Source organism: Takifugu rubripes, chromosome 12, assembly GCF_901000725.2.
Source record: "Takifugu rubripes chromosome 12, fTakRub1.2, whole genome shotgun sequence".
NCBI lineage: Eukaryota > Metazoa > Chordata > Actinopteri > Tetraodontiformes > Tetraodontidae > Takifugu > Takifugu rubripes.
Genome location: NC_042296.1, coordinates 10,157,204 through 10,175,213, shown reverse-complemented (window position 1 = coordinate 10,175,213; position 18,010 = coordinate 10,157,204). Strand labels below are relative to the sequence as shown.

The window sequence follows — 18,010 nt, the reverse complement described above, 5'->3', positions numbered from 1 at the left end:
ACGTGCACTAATGGAGAGTCGGGGTGCGCTCGGGCGGACGGACAGATGGACAACTGTTTGAACTGTCAAAGAATGAGTCAGAAAGTCTCCCCCAGTCTGCTGGAGCAGAGGGAGACAAGTTGTCGGTCACTCAGAGTTTAATCTCTGCTCAGTGGGACGTTGTGATGTATATAAGTCATATAAGTCCCCTTTCATGGAAAGATGGGATGGAAAAAAGGAGCAAAGCAGGATTTGAAGACAATGATTCTTGGACACAGGGGCAAAGCGGTTGAATGAAGCCGGCAGAGACAAAGCCTGTAATAAGCTGGACGTATGAGAGACGGTGAGAGAAGGGGGGTTAAAATCGTGCTGCAAGAAGGCTGCAACGTGATACTGGGGAGTGTCCTGGAGGATTGGGGAGACCTTCGCTGCTTCCTTTCATTCCTTCACCCCCTCTTCACCTCGTTCTCTTCTCTGGGCACACACTCGCGTGCTCTCGGGAGGAACGCACGCTTTAGCTCACAAAAGCCTGACAGTGTCCCAGCTGCTCAGGTTCTTACCCTCGTGCTCCGTTTGTTTACTCCGCTCCCTCCATAATGCAGGGATTAATTTCTCAAAGCCGATTTGAGCTGCCGCACGATTGGACGAAGAGCGGAGAGCAGAACTTTTGTGCCGGTGGAAGTTTCTCCTTCACACTGGCTTAGAGGTGGACTCCTCTCTCCTTTATGCCACTTGCTTTAATCTTCAAACCAAGCGGAGGGAGCGAGGGGATCGAGGGAGGACAAGAAACAGAGAGGACTAGCCACACTGCTGGGAATCACTAATGTCTCTATAGTGACTCCCCCCCCCCCCACATTAATATCCAAGGCTGCTTCCCATCTACTAAACGAGTGCATGTTGGGAAAAGCATATTTACTCTGTGCGAAAGTCTGATTTTCTTGGCGGATCCCTAAACAGCAGAGACAAAGATTCCATGCAAAACCCGAAGGACTTTATTTAACTAACAACCAAAAGGGAAAATAACAGGAAAGGATCTGTCCGTTGGTTAATCGGGTCAGGGGAATCAAGAGGAAACCAGGGGAAAACGATCTGGAACTCAGGAAAACACAGCTGGGAACGCTGGAGCTCAATTCACACGTTGAGGAAGGGACCATCTGGCTGGTGGGGGGGGGGGGAGTCGCAGGTAGGCTTAAGCAACCGAGGCCGAGTAATTTGCAGCAACTGGTGTGTCTGCTTAATTAATCCTCCACACCCTCCTCAGCCCTGCACCGAAAGAGAGGAGAGGGAAGAAAAACGGGAAGAATAAAAGACAAAACAGGACTCTTCCGACAAGCATAAGCACATATTCCATAGATGCTGAGTAATGAGGATAAATAGCAGAAAATGGAGATATGAGATATCTTATTGATATCACGCTGGTTCCCTTCTGCTGTCAGCTGATCCAGAGGTCCCCGTGGACCGGCTGGTGCTGCAGGTTTGACACTACCAGCCTGCAGGAATTACAGGCAGGAGGTTCCCGTCCCTGTAAATGAGACATCAGGGCTGCGTAAGGTGGGTTTTTAACTGTTGCCGAGGGACAACGGCAGATTGCCAAAGATGTTTTGGTGAGCTGAGGGTGGCGCCGCACAAGCCCTAATCCAGTAACAGTCTTCGTTAACAACAAAGACAAATACAGACTCGGGGAGATAATCGTGGCTGGGCAACAGGTCAGCGTGCAGATGCCAGAGATGAATTAGGAACAGGCTGAGCCGGTACCGGGGTTGAGGAAAAACCTGCCAGAGAGCCGCGGCAGGATAGGCCATAGAGGTCAGGTGGATGGACGCAGGTGTGGGCGGAGCTTCCAAGTAATGGCAGGGACAGAGAAGTAATGGCAGGCGGATCTTCATGCCGTCATTACCTAAAATGATTGTTGGTCTTTGGAAACACAGCTTAAATCATTGTGACAACACAGAAATGCATTCATTGAATGTGTTTGTGCTCCCTCTCCCTCAGAAAAAAGAAAAAAAGAATAACAAAATAACAGCTTCCCACAAACTCAAGATTAGTTTTCTTTTCTCCTGCTGCAGTTTAATTTTCTCTGAGCTCTTGGAGGAATCTGTGCGCGTCTGTCCGCCGCCTCATTTAGGGAGAATAAACAGACAAATCTGATTGAAGATTTTGCCTCAGAACCCTGAAAAGAGGCCAGGCAGCACCACCCTGACCTGCTGGAGTGGAGCCGAGCTGGGGGGGTAGTCAATGTCAAGGTGGAAGACTGACTGCCATCATCTATGCAGACAGACACCCCCTCCCAGTCTCTGATGAAAAAAGGCCTTTTAGTTCCTTAGATCGTGTGGGAGGTTCAGCAAAGGTCCAGAGATGAAACTCATTAAGTCTCCAGCTCTCCTCCTCCTCTCTGGTGCGACCGTGATCTAAATATATGGCTCGCCGCCGCACGTGCATGAAGTTAAATAAGGAGATCCTCTTCCCAGATGTCCGCCTGTGGACGAGCTACACACATGCTCAGCGGTCGGCACACGCGCGCCGACCCGTGAGCGCAGGTACGGAGGCGCGCAGCAGCACTCACTTCTGCCCACCCACACGGTCGCCCACAGCAATCCTACGCAACCTTCATTAGCATTCGCAATAACTTCTCATTCGCTCAGTGCTGGTGTAAAGGTGGGCGTTGTGTAATAAAGCAGTAAATAATATAGCCTCCGCCTCGGAGAGAGAGAGAGAGAAGTTCAGAGAGCAGCAAGCAACGGCGTTTGGAGAAGAATAATTGCAGTTAGCAAATTGTCCAAAAGTTGGAAGTCAATAAAAAGAAAGCTAATGAGGGATGTTAAAGGTCAAAAGGTCAATGTGACAGGTTGGACTCGGAGGCAATTCAGAGGTTTGAGCGCTGAAAACCTTAAAATGTTGATGTTCCTCCACTCTTCCCACACTCAAAGTGATGGTGGACTAACTTCTGACATTCAGTGATGTCAGGAAGAGCTTTTGTTTGGACTTGTTTTCCTGATAAGAAGCAGGCGGAGCTTAAATGAAGAGGGTGGGGCTGCAATGAAGAGGGCGTGGCTGAAACTTTACATTAAATTTACAATACAAAAATAAGACACAAAACAAGTAATTTGCTCATATTGATTTTTTTTAATAACACGTTTCAATTTTGCAACAGCCATCAGATTTATTTTTTTTTAATTATTATTATTACAGGTAAAAATCATCAAAAAAGCTAACAACAAAAATGTTTTTCCAGGTTTTATATTCCAAACACTGTAGTTTCTTGTCTAGGTCCCTACATTTCAAACAAAAACCCTTACACAGTGAGCAGATATTATATTCAACACATTGTTCTTCAAACAAATTATAAAAATAGATTTAGCATTTTCAAATACATATGTACACTATTAAACATGTACAGAATGGTCACAGTAACAGAGAGGGGAAGAAATTTCATTCATCATGGTGATGAGGTCCCTGTGTGTGTGTGTGTGTGTGTGTGTGTCTGTGAGTGTGTGTCAAAGGGACTGTCTGAGTAGCTTCATAACTAGCTTTTTTTTTTAAATTTCACAAACAGATATTTAAAGAGGAATTGATGTGGAGAAGGAGCGCAAAAACTCCTGTTCTGATGAAACCAGTCGCCAAACTGCAAATAAAAATATGTCCCACCTCCAGCCTTCATCTGAGACGGGCAGAACTCTGTACAGAGAGAACTGTTGGAGTTTCCTGGTGAAGCAAAGCGCCTTCACCACGTTCCGTCAGACTCTTCAACACGCTAAAGTCGGCAGCCTGTCCACTGAGGATGGACAGAACTGTCCAATCGTGTGAACACACAGATCCTGTAGACGTCCTCATCTCTCATGTCTCGTGTTTCCGACTCAAACCGAAGCACAGAGGAGACATCCGCCTTACTCGACATCTTAAATAAATAAAGCCTCTTCTCTGGAGGGATTTGCATATGTTAGCACTAATAAATATGGATAAATATTAGATCGGAGCCGCCTTCCAGGGTCGGCCTACGCAGAGTTCAGAAATGTGGTAACGAGGAAGGACGATGATCTTAGCCAGATGGCGTCCGCAGGGTTAATATGTGAAACTGACGGTTTACGGATACAAAAGCGTAAAAGAGGAAAGAAGCAAATAAAAAAGGAAGCGTGACTCACGTTCTCAATCATCCACTGAACATTTAGGTTCTGCAGCACTTGTTTAAACATCACTGAAAAAGAAAGGCTGGAAGAGCGGCCGTAGATCTCTGCGGCCCAGTTCGCCCAGTCGGCCCCCTTTAGGGGATCTAGAAGGTCGCTCTCTGTGCGTTTGAGGCCTCGGTCCACTTCCAGGAGCTGGAGACGGGACAGCGCAGGCTCCTCAGGCTTCAGGAGCTGACATTCCAGCAAAGGTTCATCTTCCTTCACCATCAGCTGTGATGAAGCAACTCCTGTTTTATGTGGAGCACCAGTTCAGAGAACTGGGAAACCGATATCCTGCTGCTGACTTTACAGTCGCCTTTTCTGTGAATTTGTGTTTCGGTAAAGCAAAAGTACCAAAAACAAAAAGCAAAAACTGGTAGAATGTGTTTACAGGCTGGTGGTTTGCTGTCCCACTATAGACATTTCCTGTCTGATCCAGACCCAGTCACGTGGCTCTGGCAGTTACCGAGGTGCAGATAAAGGTCACAATAAATATGGCGTGACTTTACGTCTCTGCTGTCCCCCGTCACAACAGGAACAGAGCTCGTCTCTGTGGGGGTCCGTGGAAAACGGGGAAGGAGAGAAGCACGAGGAAGAGTGGGAGTAGTTGGAGGAGTGCAGCTAGCAGAAAGATCTGCTCTCTTCTTCCCTCTCTCATGTCGCCCGTCTGCACACACCAGCGGGTCTGTAGCAGCAGTGCCGGACTCACCGTCTCACTCAGCCGTCAGACCTGCACGCCGCGGCCGTGCATTTGGATAACCTGGGCTCGGAGGGACTGGATGGCAGCCAGGATCAGCTTCTGGTGCTCCAGGGACGTGATGCCAAGGCTCAGCACATCCCTGTGCAAACACAAATCAAAGGATTTCAAGTGGATATGATGATGTGGCTTAATGAGAAACTGTGAGGAGAGGCAGCGAAACGAGGAAGCAGCCACATTTCTCTGCTAGAGGTTATCTCATCTGTCTCTTGTTCAGCTGAATGAAACACAGTTGGACACAACCACTCACTGTACAGTCATCCGTGCCACGGACTCCAAGTAGCAGTAGCCCGCAGCGGTGAAGTTGTCCTTGTATCTGCCCATATCCACGGCGTCCAGCCACTCCCCCACCGAGTTAAAGGCTGGGAAGGACGGGAGGGGCCTGTCCGCTAGTGTGATGGACGAACTCAGCGTTCTAGAGGAAGAGAAGGCTTGATTGTGGATATCCAGCCATCCACCGGGTGGACACATGCAGCCGGTCCCAGAGCGTACCTGCGCGCCAGCGTGGAGGAACCGATGCCGTCGGGGGAGCGGATGCTCTTGCTCAGAGCCGAGTGGATCTGGCTGAAGCTGGGTCTCTCCGTCCGCTCCTTCTGCCAGCAGTCCAGCATCAGCTGATGGAGATGAGGGGGGCAGTTGACTGGAGCCGGGAGCCTGAAACCATCCTCGATGGCCTTGATCACCTGCACGAGACCCACAAGCAGAAGAGACGGATTCTATGAGATTTGGCTGGCGCAACGTTTCAGCTGCTCCTACGACAATGACTCTAAACTCCCCAAAGAGAATGTGGAAAACAGTGGAGGGAATACGGTAAATCCTGAAAAACCTCGCTGGAAAAACACTTTGTTGCCGAGAAGCTTGAAAACGCTGCCGCTTTCATTTCCCATCATTAATTAAAACACCTGTTGGAGTTGCTGCGCGGCTTCTGAGTCAGCATCATAAAACTACATTTCAGGGAAAACGACGACATCAGCAGATCACAAACGGAGAAGCTACAGCGGTGGCGGGGGGGGGGGCATTACTGCAAGTAGTTTATTATGGATGGATTTAGAACCCATGACTGGAATTTGACTTTTTAACTGCAACGCATTATAACTATATGCTATTATCAAATTTAAATCTTCTGCTGATGATTGCTTCTAATCATTTCACCTCAATTCATTCATGAAGGATCGCTCCAAGATATCAGGGAAGGTACAGGACACACACTCTGCTGAACGACAGTAATCAGTTTGGAGGACAATCGCTGAAAGGGTGTGATTATTTCCCTAAAACACTCGGCTGCCCACTGTCCTGGGCGCCGATCGGCCTAAACAGCCTTCATGAAAAGCTTTTCAGCGTTTGACATTTTCCATTTAATCAAAGTCGTTAGTTAAAGGTCGTGTTGGATCACAGGTGGACAAGCCCACCACAATTCCGCCACCATATAACGTATCAATTTAAAGCGGATTAATATCCCCACTGCGTTACAAGCCTGACCTTTGCCCTCTCAATTGGAAAGTTTGATAATACCAGCTGGCCTGAGAGCGAACTTTCTCCTGCCTCGTGAAAGGGCAGCAGAGGCGCCGGGAAAAAAAAGAGATTACTGTTAAAAAGCAGCTATTCTTGTGGCTCCTGAATAACTCATGCATAATAATTCAGGACATTCAAAAATGGAACATGCTAATAATCTCCCGCTTTTTAACTATGCACCTGCCTGCATTAAATATAGGTGTTATTTCACAGTGACAGTAATTTCAGAGGGCATTAGCATGATTAAGCCTTTAGACTCGCGGAATAAAAATTAAAATATCCGCGTCTGAGCTGCTTCCATAAGGGGAAAATAATCAGCGCTCATCTCTTGGGCACAGTTGTTTCACACACCCAAGTGAACATTACAAGCCCGACTTGCTCCCAAAAGTTGAATAAAAACGACCTTTTCCAAGGACAAAGGCAAGCGGCCGCCCACGTTGACCTTCGAAATTGTAGGTTTCCAGTGGAGGCAGCGTGGTCCTATCGACCAGATGATCTTTTCCCCTTTAAAAGGTGAGAGCTGCACATTTACTGCAAGAATTCTTAGGGGCAGATTTATTTTTTCAATATTTTAAGCACGATGACACACGGGGGAACAGGGAGAGGCCACTGGAAGGGGGTCAACACATCCTTAAGAGAAAACAGGATTGGTCACGGAGCTGATGCGGACTTACAAAGGGAGACTTAGGCCCCGCAAAAGCTTTCAGAGGTACTGGGGCTTCTTGGCTTCCTTTAATAAGATCCAGCCTGGATGTGGCTGGTTCACTGATGGAGGGAGGGGGAAGTAAATGTGGGCCAGGGGGAGGAATAGGAAAGGACGCGACTGGAGAGATTAACAGAAAGTGCACTCCAATCTCTCACACACACACACACACTTACGTCCTGGTTGCCCATGTCCCAGTAGGGTCTCTCTCCGTAGGACATGACCTCCCACATCACGATCCCGAAGCTCCAGACGTCCGAGGCTGAGGAAAAGCGGTGGTACTGGATGGCCTCTGGGGCGGTCCACAGCACCACGCTCTTCCCTCCGTGCTAGCGGGACAGACGGGGAAGGAAAGGTTGCCACGCTGTAATATTCTCTTTGAAACGAGCTGAACATGGTTTCAGGAGAGTCGTTAGTCGAGTCCTTGGAGATGTTTCTCCAACAGCAGAATTATCTGCTGCACCACACAGGACCTTCGTTAAAGAGCCTTTGATCTACAATATTGTCATTTTATTCAAATTTATATCCAAGATGGTTTGAACTGACACTTTTTTTATTTCCTAATTACAAAAAAGAGACAAACAATTCAACATTGAGGGCAAAATGTATTTTTAATTTAAATGTATATTCAGTAATTTGATTAAATCCTAATTACTGTTAGAATCTTTTAATCCCCCACATTTGGCACTGACAGTTTAGCCTCTAAATATCAAGAAGTGTCACCACATATTTACAAATGTGAGGACAGATGGAAAGAAAACCCTGAATGACATCACAGGACGAATCAAGATGCTTTAATGTTCACAATGCAAATAATAGCATTCAGAAGTTAAAAAGCCTAAAATTCAAACTCTAAAAAAATACATCTTAAAAGAAATGAAATAATAAATCAAAAAGTTGTTAATCTTGCTAATTACAACCACGGATGATCCGTTTTATTATTGAAAGCAGTGTCATTATTTTTAATTTATTTAAATGTATTCAACATGATTCCTGCCAATCAATCAGTATTTCTAAATGGCTCTTACCAGTGTGGTGTAAATAGCCTCAATCTTGTCCTCCTGAAGGGGTCTGAAGCCAGACACCTTGCAGCCCAGGTTGGAGTTGACGAGCACCTGAGACGGACAGAAGAGACGTAGAAACCAGGACGGTTACACTCAAAAGGGAACCACGATGTTTGTGTTCAGTGTTTCCATATGAGGCAGCGCAAAATAAAAGCTTTTTCCTCCCGATGTGTTCATCAAACCTGCACAGAACCCTCAGCGGTCCGCCCACATCATCCATCCCAGCTGTTCTCACCTTGTGTGCAGCCAGTCGCTTGTGGACGAAGCCCATTTCAGTGAGGTACTTCATCCCCGACGCCACTCCAGTCAACATGTCCATCAGCTGCATCACACTCAGCTGGCCTTCATGCTTCTGTGCAGACCGACGGACAAAAAGGGAGCAGAGAAAAATGAAAGAGTGAGCAGAGGAGCGACGCAGTGATCCAAGAGAAGGTAAAAATAAGCATTAGTGTGGTACAATAATGTGCTCACTGGGCACAATCTCTTTATTTGGAGAAAGGAAACAAACAGCCATTAATTTCTATGCTAAAGCGTCCTGCAGTGGTTCACAGAGCAGCGGGCCTAACAGCAGTTCGGAGCAGCTCGCAGCATCTTTAACACAGAAGCCTCCGCTTGTGAGGGTAATTATGGAACATTTAATAAGCCGGCGTATTACTGCCTGAGGACGACACCAGGGCCCAAACAGCAGCGCTCAGATATAAGAGAGGATGTAAAAGAAGAGCCGAAGAACACGACAGGATTTGGAGTAAAAGAAGTTAAGTTTCCTTTTTCTTTGAGTCTTCACCAGCTCCACCTTCGACCCGGATTAGCCTGCGTTTACAAGCTGAGCAGAATCTTTGGCGCCACTTAAGAAAAGTCACTTTTTCAGTCATTATTACATTTATGCCTTACTTAATATCATATAGTTTTGTGTATGAGCTATCAGTTATTACAGGATAATAATGTTACAGAAATGCTTCATTCTTATTTTAAAATATGTTCTTATATGGGCTAACACCTGAAATATGCACCATACGAATGTTTTTATAAATACTACATATACAGGCTATGACTTGTTAAACTAGCTCAAAATATTTATTCCTTGATAAAATGAGTAAGAACATTAAAAACCTACCCTCAAAAAGGAATCCAGGGCTCCGTTTGACATGCTCTCCTCGATGATCATCATGGTGTTTCCTGCAGGGGCACAAAAAGACAGCGGGGCATGAAGGAGAAGTACTGGGTGAATCCCAGTACAGAAAGGAACATAACAGAGACACAAAGAGGGAGTCTGGACCAGACCGCAGCGCTGCGGGCTTTGTTGGGATCCATCCTTCATCCGGTGAACTGTGCTGAAGTCAGGAGAAGCGGCGAGCTGCCTCGTCTATCTCAGCAAGTTTAACGACCCTCAAACCCAAAAATCACAATGTGTGCAGGTATTCCCGCTCACATTCAGCACACAGGCCAGCACACTGGGTCTGGGACAGATGGTGGGGGTGCAGCTGCGCTGCGAAGTGCACAGAGGAGGAAAATAAAACCGCAGCAGTCAGGAGTGAATAGAGGAAGAGCAGCATCTGAGGTCAGCTGCCTTTGAATTCTGATTCCTCGGATTCAACAGGGACAAGGAACATTATCAAAATCGGTGGTTTCACAGCCCCGAAATCAGATCTTTGGAAAGGTGACCAACAAGAAACATGATGACATGTCAGGCATCCTGAAATGAATCTGAGGTGAGCAGGGACTGTTGGAGGGGGCTGATGGCCCCTCATTAAGGCAGACATGAGCTGGAGGGGGGCGAAAGTACATTTTAAAGAAGCTGAAGGCCAGCTGCAGCGTCATTAGGTCCTTTATTCCTAATGAACACACACTCTGGCCTCCTGTTGGGGAGTGGTGGTCTGTTACGGGTGGAGCAGGACGCCTCAATCTGCTCAGCGATTCCTCAACCCTCAGCAACGTGCAACAGCATGGGCTCACACTCCTCTGGTCATAACCAGCTATTATCTCCCCCCGTGCGCGTCAGGAGGCCAGCGCTGGTGAAGGGCCGGGCCAGGATCAGGTGGGGTTACTCATGTAAAGCTGGTGATTTGTAGTCTAACAGTCAGTGGGGTGTGTGTGCATGTGTGTGTGTGTGTGTAGGCAGGCATGTTCTCATGCCAAGTGAGGTGGCGAGTGAGCAGGTGCTCGTTGATGATGGTGAAAAAAGTGAGCATATGGGACTGACTTTGTAGGTGTGTGAGGGGTGTGTGCACGTGGTTTTGTGCATGTGTGCATGTGATGGTTAGTGAGATTGGACTGAACTCGTTGCCCTGCTGGGTCTCTAGCACCAATTACTGCGGCCCGCACATCTGCTGCCATCCTACTGGGCACAGAGTGTGTTCAGGCATTCCACCCACCTCCCCACCTCCACACACACCCTTCTACCTCTATCTTTGTGAGGACATAACCAAACCTTCCCGGTTCCTTACCTAAACCCTATAACATCACAACCAAATGCCTGACCCTGACCCTGACCCAGACCTTAACCCAAGTCCTTTGAAGTTGTGAAAACCAGCCAAAGTGAATGACTATTCTGGAACTCCATATGTAGCAAGTCCAGGAACACGCACACACACAGGACCACCCCCCACCCGATTGCTGGAGCACTAGAAATCTTGAAAGTTTCCCTTTCTCCTGCCAATCCCATTAACCTCTCCTCTCCTCGGTCTCTGGTGCTCATTTTTTTCCCTCCATCTTGCCTTCACCATAGGACCTCAATTGCTCTCCGTCGGCTGCCGTTACCGTCCGCCGTCCTGTCCAGAGCACCCCGCACTCGACTCCTCAACCCTTTCTTCTTTTCCATCCAACCGCCCCACCCGCTCTGCTGGGGGCACTTCCCCCCTCCATTTGTGTGATATTAAAGTAGCTGGAGGAGCTGCAGCAGCTTAAAGATGATCTAAATAGTGCAGATGCCACAAATCTGTGACCTGTGATTCAGTTCAAAAGAACAAGTGATGCCTCAGACTCACTCACCCACCCATCCACCCACCCAGCCAGCCACCCATCCATCCACCCATCCATCCACCCACCCATCCACCCAGCCAGCCAGCCAGCCATCCTACCTCACTACACTTTTATCTCTGTTCCAGAGCACCTGTTGAGCCTTGGCCTCCCAGGATCTTCCTGTCGTCTCACTACTCATTTAATCCTCACTCTCTCTGGTCTCTCCCCAGTGGTCTTGCCTCTCTCCCTGACTGCCTTTTACCGCTGCTTTCTGCTTCATCTCTCTCCCATTGACCTTACCGGTGGTGATGACGCCCTCGAGCCGGATGATGTTGGTGTGGTCAAACTGTCCCAGGATGCCTGCCTCGCTGAGAAAAGAGCGCCGCTGTTTGTCAGAGCAGCCAGCCCGTAATGTCTTTATGGCCACTGGCAGCTCTCTCTTGCTGGGCAGCTTCAGGCAGCCGCGACAAACCTCCCCAAAGTCTCCTGTAATGTGGAAACAAAAGGGGTCACCGGCACCATTGATTAACCTGCAGAGGAAGAATGGACGAACAGGACTGGACTGGACAGACTGAAGATGTACGTATTCAGTTTTGTGTGCAGATGAAAGTGGTGATAGATAGAGACCTAAGGAGGACGAGTGCAGACACAGACGGCAAAAGAAAGAGGAGGAAGGGATGACGCAAGTGGACAGACAGTATTGAGGAGCAATGAAACACAAAGGGATCAAAGCGAGATCAAAGACTGGGCTGATGCTGTGGAACAGCCAAACGAGGCAACTATAACAGCCGGAGCTGCAGAACATGTGGCCCAGCTGGCCTTGACTGGTTTCTTTGAATTTAAGATGGAAAGAAAAACTCTAAATAAGGAGCAACGTGAAGGTTTTATCTTGTCCTTATGATACACCTTCTAAAACAGCCAAAGTTATGGTTCGAAACCCAATAAGGGCTATAAAACCAACTTCAGGCAGTGCAGCATTGTTGTTAACACGTGCAACCGCGGCGGTACCTGTGTGCACGATCCTCTCTATCTTGATGCTGGAGTTGTCCAACTCCTTGGCAAAGGCGTGCACGGCCTGCAGCAGGTCCTCGCACGTCTCTGGGTCAATGTAGGTCCTCCGTGTGGGGATCTTAACTAAACACACAAAAACAAAAGAATAATGAGCTCACAAATGCATCAGAGGTTCAATTTAATTCATCCCGAAAATGAAAGAAAAATATCTTTTTCTTGTTCCAGCCCCACAAGGGGACACAGACATGAAAGTTTTAGATCAGGGATGTTTGACAAGCTGAGAAATGGGTCATCATCTGTGACTGGTGGTCGATGCTAATAAGATAATCAGTGATGTTTAAATGTTTGAAAGTAACATGTGCAGTCATGTGACTTCGCTCTGGTTGTGGTTTGGTTAAATTTAAAGTTATCTGGAACTCTATCCAAACAAAGTCTTTACCTCCATCAGAACTGCTGCCTAACAACTAGTAAGTAGCCTAGCCAACATCTAACAAAATAACTCTTTAACAATTGAGTGCAGTTCTTAATTAGGAGACCTTTGACACCGTTTACTGCTCTTTACAGCCAATATTCCGGGAAAAGGTCTGGTAGTTTCCTCTGAAACATACACAGAGGCTTTGCAATGTGATTACAGCTCTGAATCGACCTGAGAGATTCTATACTGTCTGCCCCATAAAGGCTTATTGATCCCTCTCACACACACCAACACACACACACTCACAGAGAGTCAAAATTCCAATTATGAAGCAAATTAAATCTTTTCTATTCGAGGGCAACGCTGAGTGAAAGATCGAAGACTCTTTTCTGTCAAATAACGTTTCCAAACACACTTTTGTAGCTTAAATCTAGCTGTGAGCTGCATAAAGGAGATGCTCTCTGGCCGATGGGTAAAGTCTAGCAGACAACAGAGGCTCGCTTGGACACCATTTAATTCCAATTTAGCAGCACTCCATGTGTCATTATAAAAATGACACCTCTGCTCTTTCTTTGAGTGCTCCTGTTTTGCGTGGCTTTTACTGTATGTGCTATACTGTAGATGTCCGTCCTCTGGCTGCAGTGAAGAAACAGCCACTATTTTCTTTGAAAGCCTGGACACTAAAAACTGAGGCTATTTTCACACTGTGCATGGCTTCCGTGACCACAGCCAAGCTTGAAACATCATGTCCCCACGGGTGAAAGCAAAACACAGCGGATTGATGACTTCATCACATCCGATTAGTGGTGATCAATCTTTCTCTTTGGTCTAAAAGATCTCTCGTGGACAACCGAAGAAAGCAATCCATGTTCACACAAGAGATACGAATGATTCCAACAGGTTGAAAATGGCCTCAAATGCTGAGAGCCATATGAGAGGCATGCTTCGTTGGCTCTGTGGATGATTACTGTCAGGGTTAAACATGTCACTGCCGTAAGGGATGAAGGGAGAAATGAAACAAGTTCACAGACGGCGCCACGGACCACCGAGCCAGCATTCCAAATACCCTCCCTAAAAGGCTGTCCTATCTTTCTCTATTCATTTCCCCAGACATCTTCTCTCTGTCTGTCTTTCTCCCATGCAATCAAAGGGTGGATGATATCTGAAACTGGTCTGCTAATGGACACTGCAGATGAGTCTTTCCTCCACCCCCCCCCCCCCCCCCCCCCTCCGCTGCGTGTTTCTAGGTCACAGACTCCAACATTAAACTAATGTTCTGAGCAGTGTCACTTATGATGAGCCTCTCTGTCTCTGCCAGTTCACTTTTCTCACACCAACGTTTCTCTTCCCATCTCTCTTTTTGCCATCTCATTCTCCCTCCTTACTCGTTCTCCCACTGTGTTACTTGCACGCTCGTTTACTCACCCGTTCCCACTCTTCACCTGTCCTGCAGTGTTAAACTTTAGTCACGGATTGAGTTTGGAAGGAGAACAGATGGAAGAAGGGAAAGCATGTAAATCAGGCTAAAACACACACACGCAGCCTTGCACTTCTGTCTTTGTGAGGACGTTCACACTACATTTCCCATCTCATACCCAAACCATTATAACTATATGAACCAAATGCATAGCTCCAAAACAGGGAGTGGAGTCAAAAGGGGATGTTAGATAAAGACATAAAAACGTGTGTCTGGGCCCATTTATCTAAAAAATAAATCTGTCCACTAACGTGTGTGTGTGTGTGTGTGTGTGTGTGTGTGTGTGTGTGAATGTGTTTGTGTTCATGTTGCATGCTTGTCAGCTGTTGGCATGTCTTTGTTTGGGCAGATTTAATTCCCAGCCACATTGCTTCGGCTCATTATTCATCGGGCAAAGTGGTCCAAACCTCTCCAGAGGGCTCAGCATGCTGGGGGATTAAACAACACAAACGAGCGCACACGCACACACGTTCACCACATTAGCGAAGGCCCGGCTCCCAGAGTTACACGCTAACAAAGATATGACAGAATACTTCCTTTCCGTTGGTGTCAAAAACAAAGTGTTTAGAGCAGAAATCAGCATTAACAACTTTGCACAACATCGGCCAAGACAAAATCATTAAAAGACGTTCATCTCTCACCCACATATTCAGCCCCTCCTCCCCCTGATGTTCAGCTCTTTATCCATCCCATCCTCCTGATCTTGACCCCCCCACACACACACACTCTCTCTCTCTCTCTAATGGAGTGTGTCAGAGTGCTAAGCGTGCGCTCCAAATTAAAAATTAATGCCATGATGTCGGTTCCTTAAAAACCATCAAATGCACGATATGTGCACGTGCATGTGTGTGTGTGGTCACATGCATTCCAGCACATAAAGTCAAAGATGAATCTGTTCTTTGCTCAGACTATGCACATCGATCCACATTTGGAACATATTAATCCTGGGTCAACCGGCGCTGATACTCACACTGGAAGTAAAGTTCCTCGTCTCCCTCTTGAGAAGCTTTGCTGTAGCCACATTGTCTGTGGAGAAGAAGAAAGACAACCATCAGCCCCTGTTCCCCAACAGCCCACAAGATGTTTGTCCTGGATTCTAAAAAGATTATAAACCAGTCTAGATTATCGTGATGGACATGATGTGGAGGCTGTTGGCAGAATGAACCGTGATGCGTCGGTGCTGCTGAGCGGAGGACCGAGAGACAAACCTGGCCCCATCTTCCAGACAGACAGACACACACACACACACACACACACAGACAGACACACACACCCACACACACGCACGCACACACACACACACACACAAACCAGTAGTCTCGGATTTAACACACCATCGTTTGTTTTCAGGAACAAGCGAATACATTTTCATGAATCAAGCGTGTGCGTCACATGCACGTTTGCAGTTTGTGTGACCCCCTCGGCTCCCTCAGGGGGTACCGAGGGGATGATGTGACTGCTGATTGCTTTTCGGCTTAAGGCAGGACTTGGCTCTCTAACCACACACAAACACACACGAACACACACACACACACAGACACACACACAGACCAGATTAGATTAACAAAACAAAGATTAAGGGGACATTTTGAAAGGTCACCAATGCACTTTCTGGTATAAGTGTGGAATAAAAACAAGAATTATGTCACAAAGAATCTGCAGGAAACTTTAGATTGCAGAAACATCAGCACAACAGAGCTTCAGCTAAAAAAGACACTGGGAATATCTTTCAGGGTTATTGCTAAAGTACTGTATATTAAACCGCCCTGCTGGTAGCCTCCAACACACTCACGCAGCCACGTGACGTACTCTACACTATGTACTGTAGATTCATGGGTTTTTTATGTGATTACAACATGGCTTCCTCTCAGATTTGTCTGTCTTTGTGCATGTTGGTGCTGGGTTGATGCTGGGAAGGAGGAGTGGCTGACAGCATGGTAGCAACAGGGGATGAGACAAGGTTGGGACCCTGTCTGTCAAAACACGCCGACTCCGTCACATGCAACACAGATCCCTCAGGGTAGGAGATAGCAGACAGGGAGGAGACACGAGAATTAATAGATAGGGGGCAACAGACCAGGGGGGCGGGAGGAAGGAGGGAGATGCAGACAGAGGGGACAAATGTACTGGGAGTAACAAGATACAAGGGAGCAAAGAGGAAAAAGGCAAGGGAGCAAACAAGGGAGACGGGGTAGCAGGTAAACCTGCGGGCGAATTAATGACCATAGCAAGGAGAGAAGTCAGGAGATGGAGAGGCAGAATGTGACAAGAAAATACCAGGTTACCGGTAAGAGGATAATTGGGCAGAATGGTATGCAAAAGAGTTAAAGATGGCGGAAGCAAGAAGAAAAAGAAACGGGCTGTGATGCTAATATGCTAATGATGCTGAGAGTAGAGGGAACGTGGCATCTAGGACCTGCAGAGGAGGAGGAAGCCTCTTCAATTGGATTTTGAGCATAACTACATTTGATTTTTTTTTTTTTTTTTTAAATGTAAAACTGAATCTCTTTTAGGTGAAACAAAACCTGCAAATCAGAAAAGCAGTATGTCGAAGAACAAAGGCCAAACAGGCAACAAGCAGATGGGCAATAAAGGACCTTAACCCCGGACAACAGAAATATGGATGAAGAAAGAAATTTGGCAGAGATGCATGGAGGCAAATTTACATGACCTGAATTCATTTTCTCGAAAAATGTCAGATATGAATAAAAATGAATCAACAGATGCAAAGTAGTTCTTCTTGGATAAAATTCATCAGTAAGGCTGTTTGGCTGAGGTCAACCTTACCTCCCCAGCTCTGTGTGTGAAATGAAACTTGAGCAAAAGAGCCTAAAATGAAAAAGATGAAGGCGATTTTCTTAAGTTTTACGTGTGGGAACAGCCAAAGATGGGGGAGTGCAGGGATACGGAGAAGGTGAGTGCATGCATGCATGCCAGTGTACCTGGGCATCAGCTGTGTGAAGGGAGGTAGGGGAGAAACAAGAGGAGGAGGAGGAGTGGACAAGGAGGTCGAAAGTAGCACCACACTAGCAGGAGTAACATTGGAGGAGCCTGAGCAGATGCTGCTGGGGAGAAACACAAGGGAGGGGAGCGCCTGATGGTCAGCCAATATTTCAAGTCTGGAGCTTTGAGTCAATTGGAAAATGGAAGCCATGGCCAAGGACACAATAAAACACACAGCTTTACCAACAACCTCTATTCCTCAGCACATTTCCGGGGTTTTTGCTTCTTTTTGGGAAATGCAAAATGTTGCCTCATGTTGACGTTAACTTGCTTCCTGTTGGGGTACGTTTGTGTTCAAGTTTCGAGGCAATAATCAGCCATAAGCTCCTTATTGACGCTTTATGTGGCAGCTGGTTCTTTAGACATGTTTCAGACTCCACGGCGTCTCGGTGGGGACCGTTTGTGATGTGAAGGTGGTACAACGCTGCAGCTGAATGAGACACCAGCTATTCCTGGCTTTTGTTGTTGTGAACAAATAATATGCAATATTCATATTTAGCCTCATTCAAACTGCCTGCAAGTCGATTAAAACATGACGAACCCAGGAAACCTCTTTTTGTTACACATGCACACACAGCCAGCACACGTTTGATAGCTTTCCAGCTGTTTCTCCTGAGGTTGGGAGGGTTTAATACATATTTACCTGCATTTAAATACAATTTTCTGGGCATGCATTTTAATTATACTTTCTGATGATCAAGTGTTGGCTTGGCTACAGCTCATTGGTCAAAATGTTATCTCTGCCACACAGCTGGGGGTGTACAATTAAGAAATAAACCACGAGACGCATCACAGGAGGTAGGTTGCAATGGAGCTTTCCCTGGGGACCGCTGGATATTAGTAAGCGCAACAAAGTAACAATGAAATCAAATCATTTAAATTAAAAAGTTGAGTTTAAAAGAATTCCGGCTTATTCAGTGTTAGTTATTCAACATGCTGCTCAAACTCCAACATGATGCTAGCTCAAC

The 18,010-nt window shown here is 46.8% G+C and overlaps 1 protein-coding gene and 1 long non-coding RNA gene across 4 annotated transcripts in view; one reads left to right on the top strand and one right to left on the bottom strand.

Annotated features, from left to right (window-relative positions):
- Window positions 1–3,086: 3,086 nt before the first annotated feature.
- Window positions 3,087–18,010, bottom strand: part of LOC101064995 (ephrin type-A receptor 7) — a 102,632-nt gene continuing 87,708 nt past the window's right edge. Inside the window, exons 9-19 of one of the 3 annotated variants that reach the window (XM_029844923.1) lie at window positions 16,982–17,104; window positions 15,010–15,065; window positions 12,145–12,270; window positions 11,437–11,622; window positions 9,293–9,354; window positions 8,414–8,530; window positions 8,143–8,229; window positions 7,291–7,443; window positions 5,392–5,582; window positions 5,150–5,314; window positions 3,087–4,981 (exon numbers count right to left, since the gene is read on the bottom strand). In XM_029844923.1, coding sequence (XP_029700783.1) covers window positions 4,867–4,981; window positions 5,150–5,314; window positions 5,392–5,582; window positions 7,291–7,443; window positions 8,143–8,229; window positions 8,414–8,530; window positions 9,293–9,354; window positions 11,437–11,622; window positions 12,145–12,270; window positions 15,010–15,065; window positions 16,982–17,104 — 1,381 coding nt within the window. In that variant the 3' untranslated portion in view covers window positions 3,087–4,866. The remainder of the gene's footprint in view (window positions 4,982–5,149; window positions 5,315–5,391; window positions 5,583–7,290; window positions 7,444–8,142; window positions 8,230–8,413; window positions 8,531–9,292; window positions 9,355–11,436; window positions 11,623–12,144; window positions 12,271–15,009; window positions 15,066–16,981; window positions 17,105–18,010) is intronic. The other 2 variants (XM_029844924.1, XM_029844925.1) reach the window with 2 other exon arrangements.
- On the top strand, window positions 15,073–16,763 carry LOC115251691 (uncharacterized). Its single transcript, XR_003890222.1, has 2 exons — window positions 15,073–16,326; window positions 16,553–16,763. It is a non-coding gene; the product is annotated as an uncharacterized lncRNA (long non-coding RNA).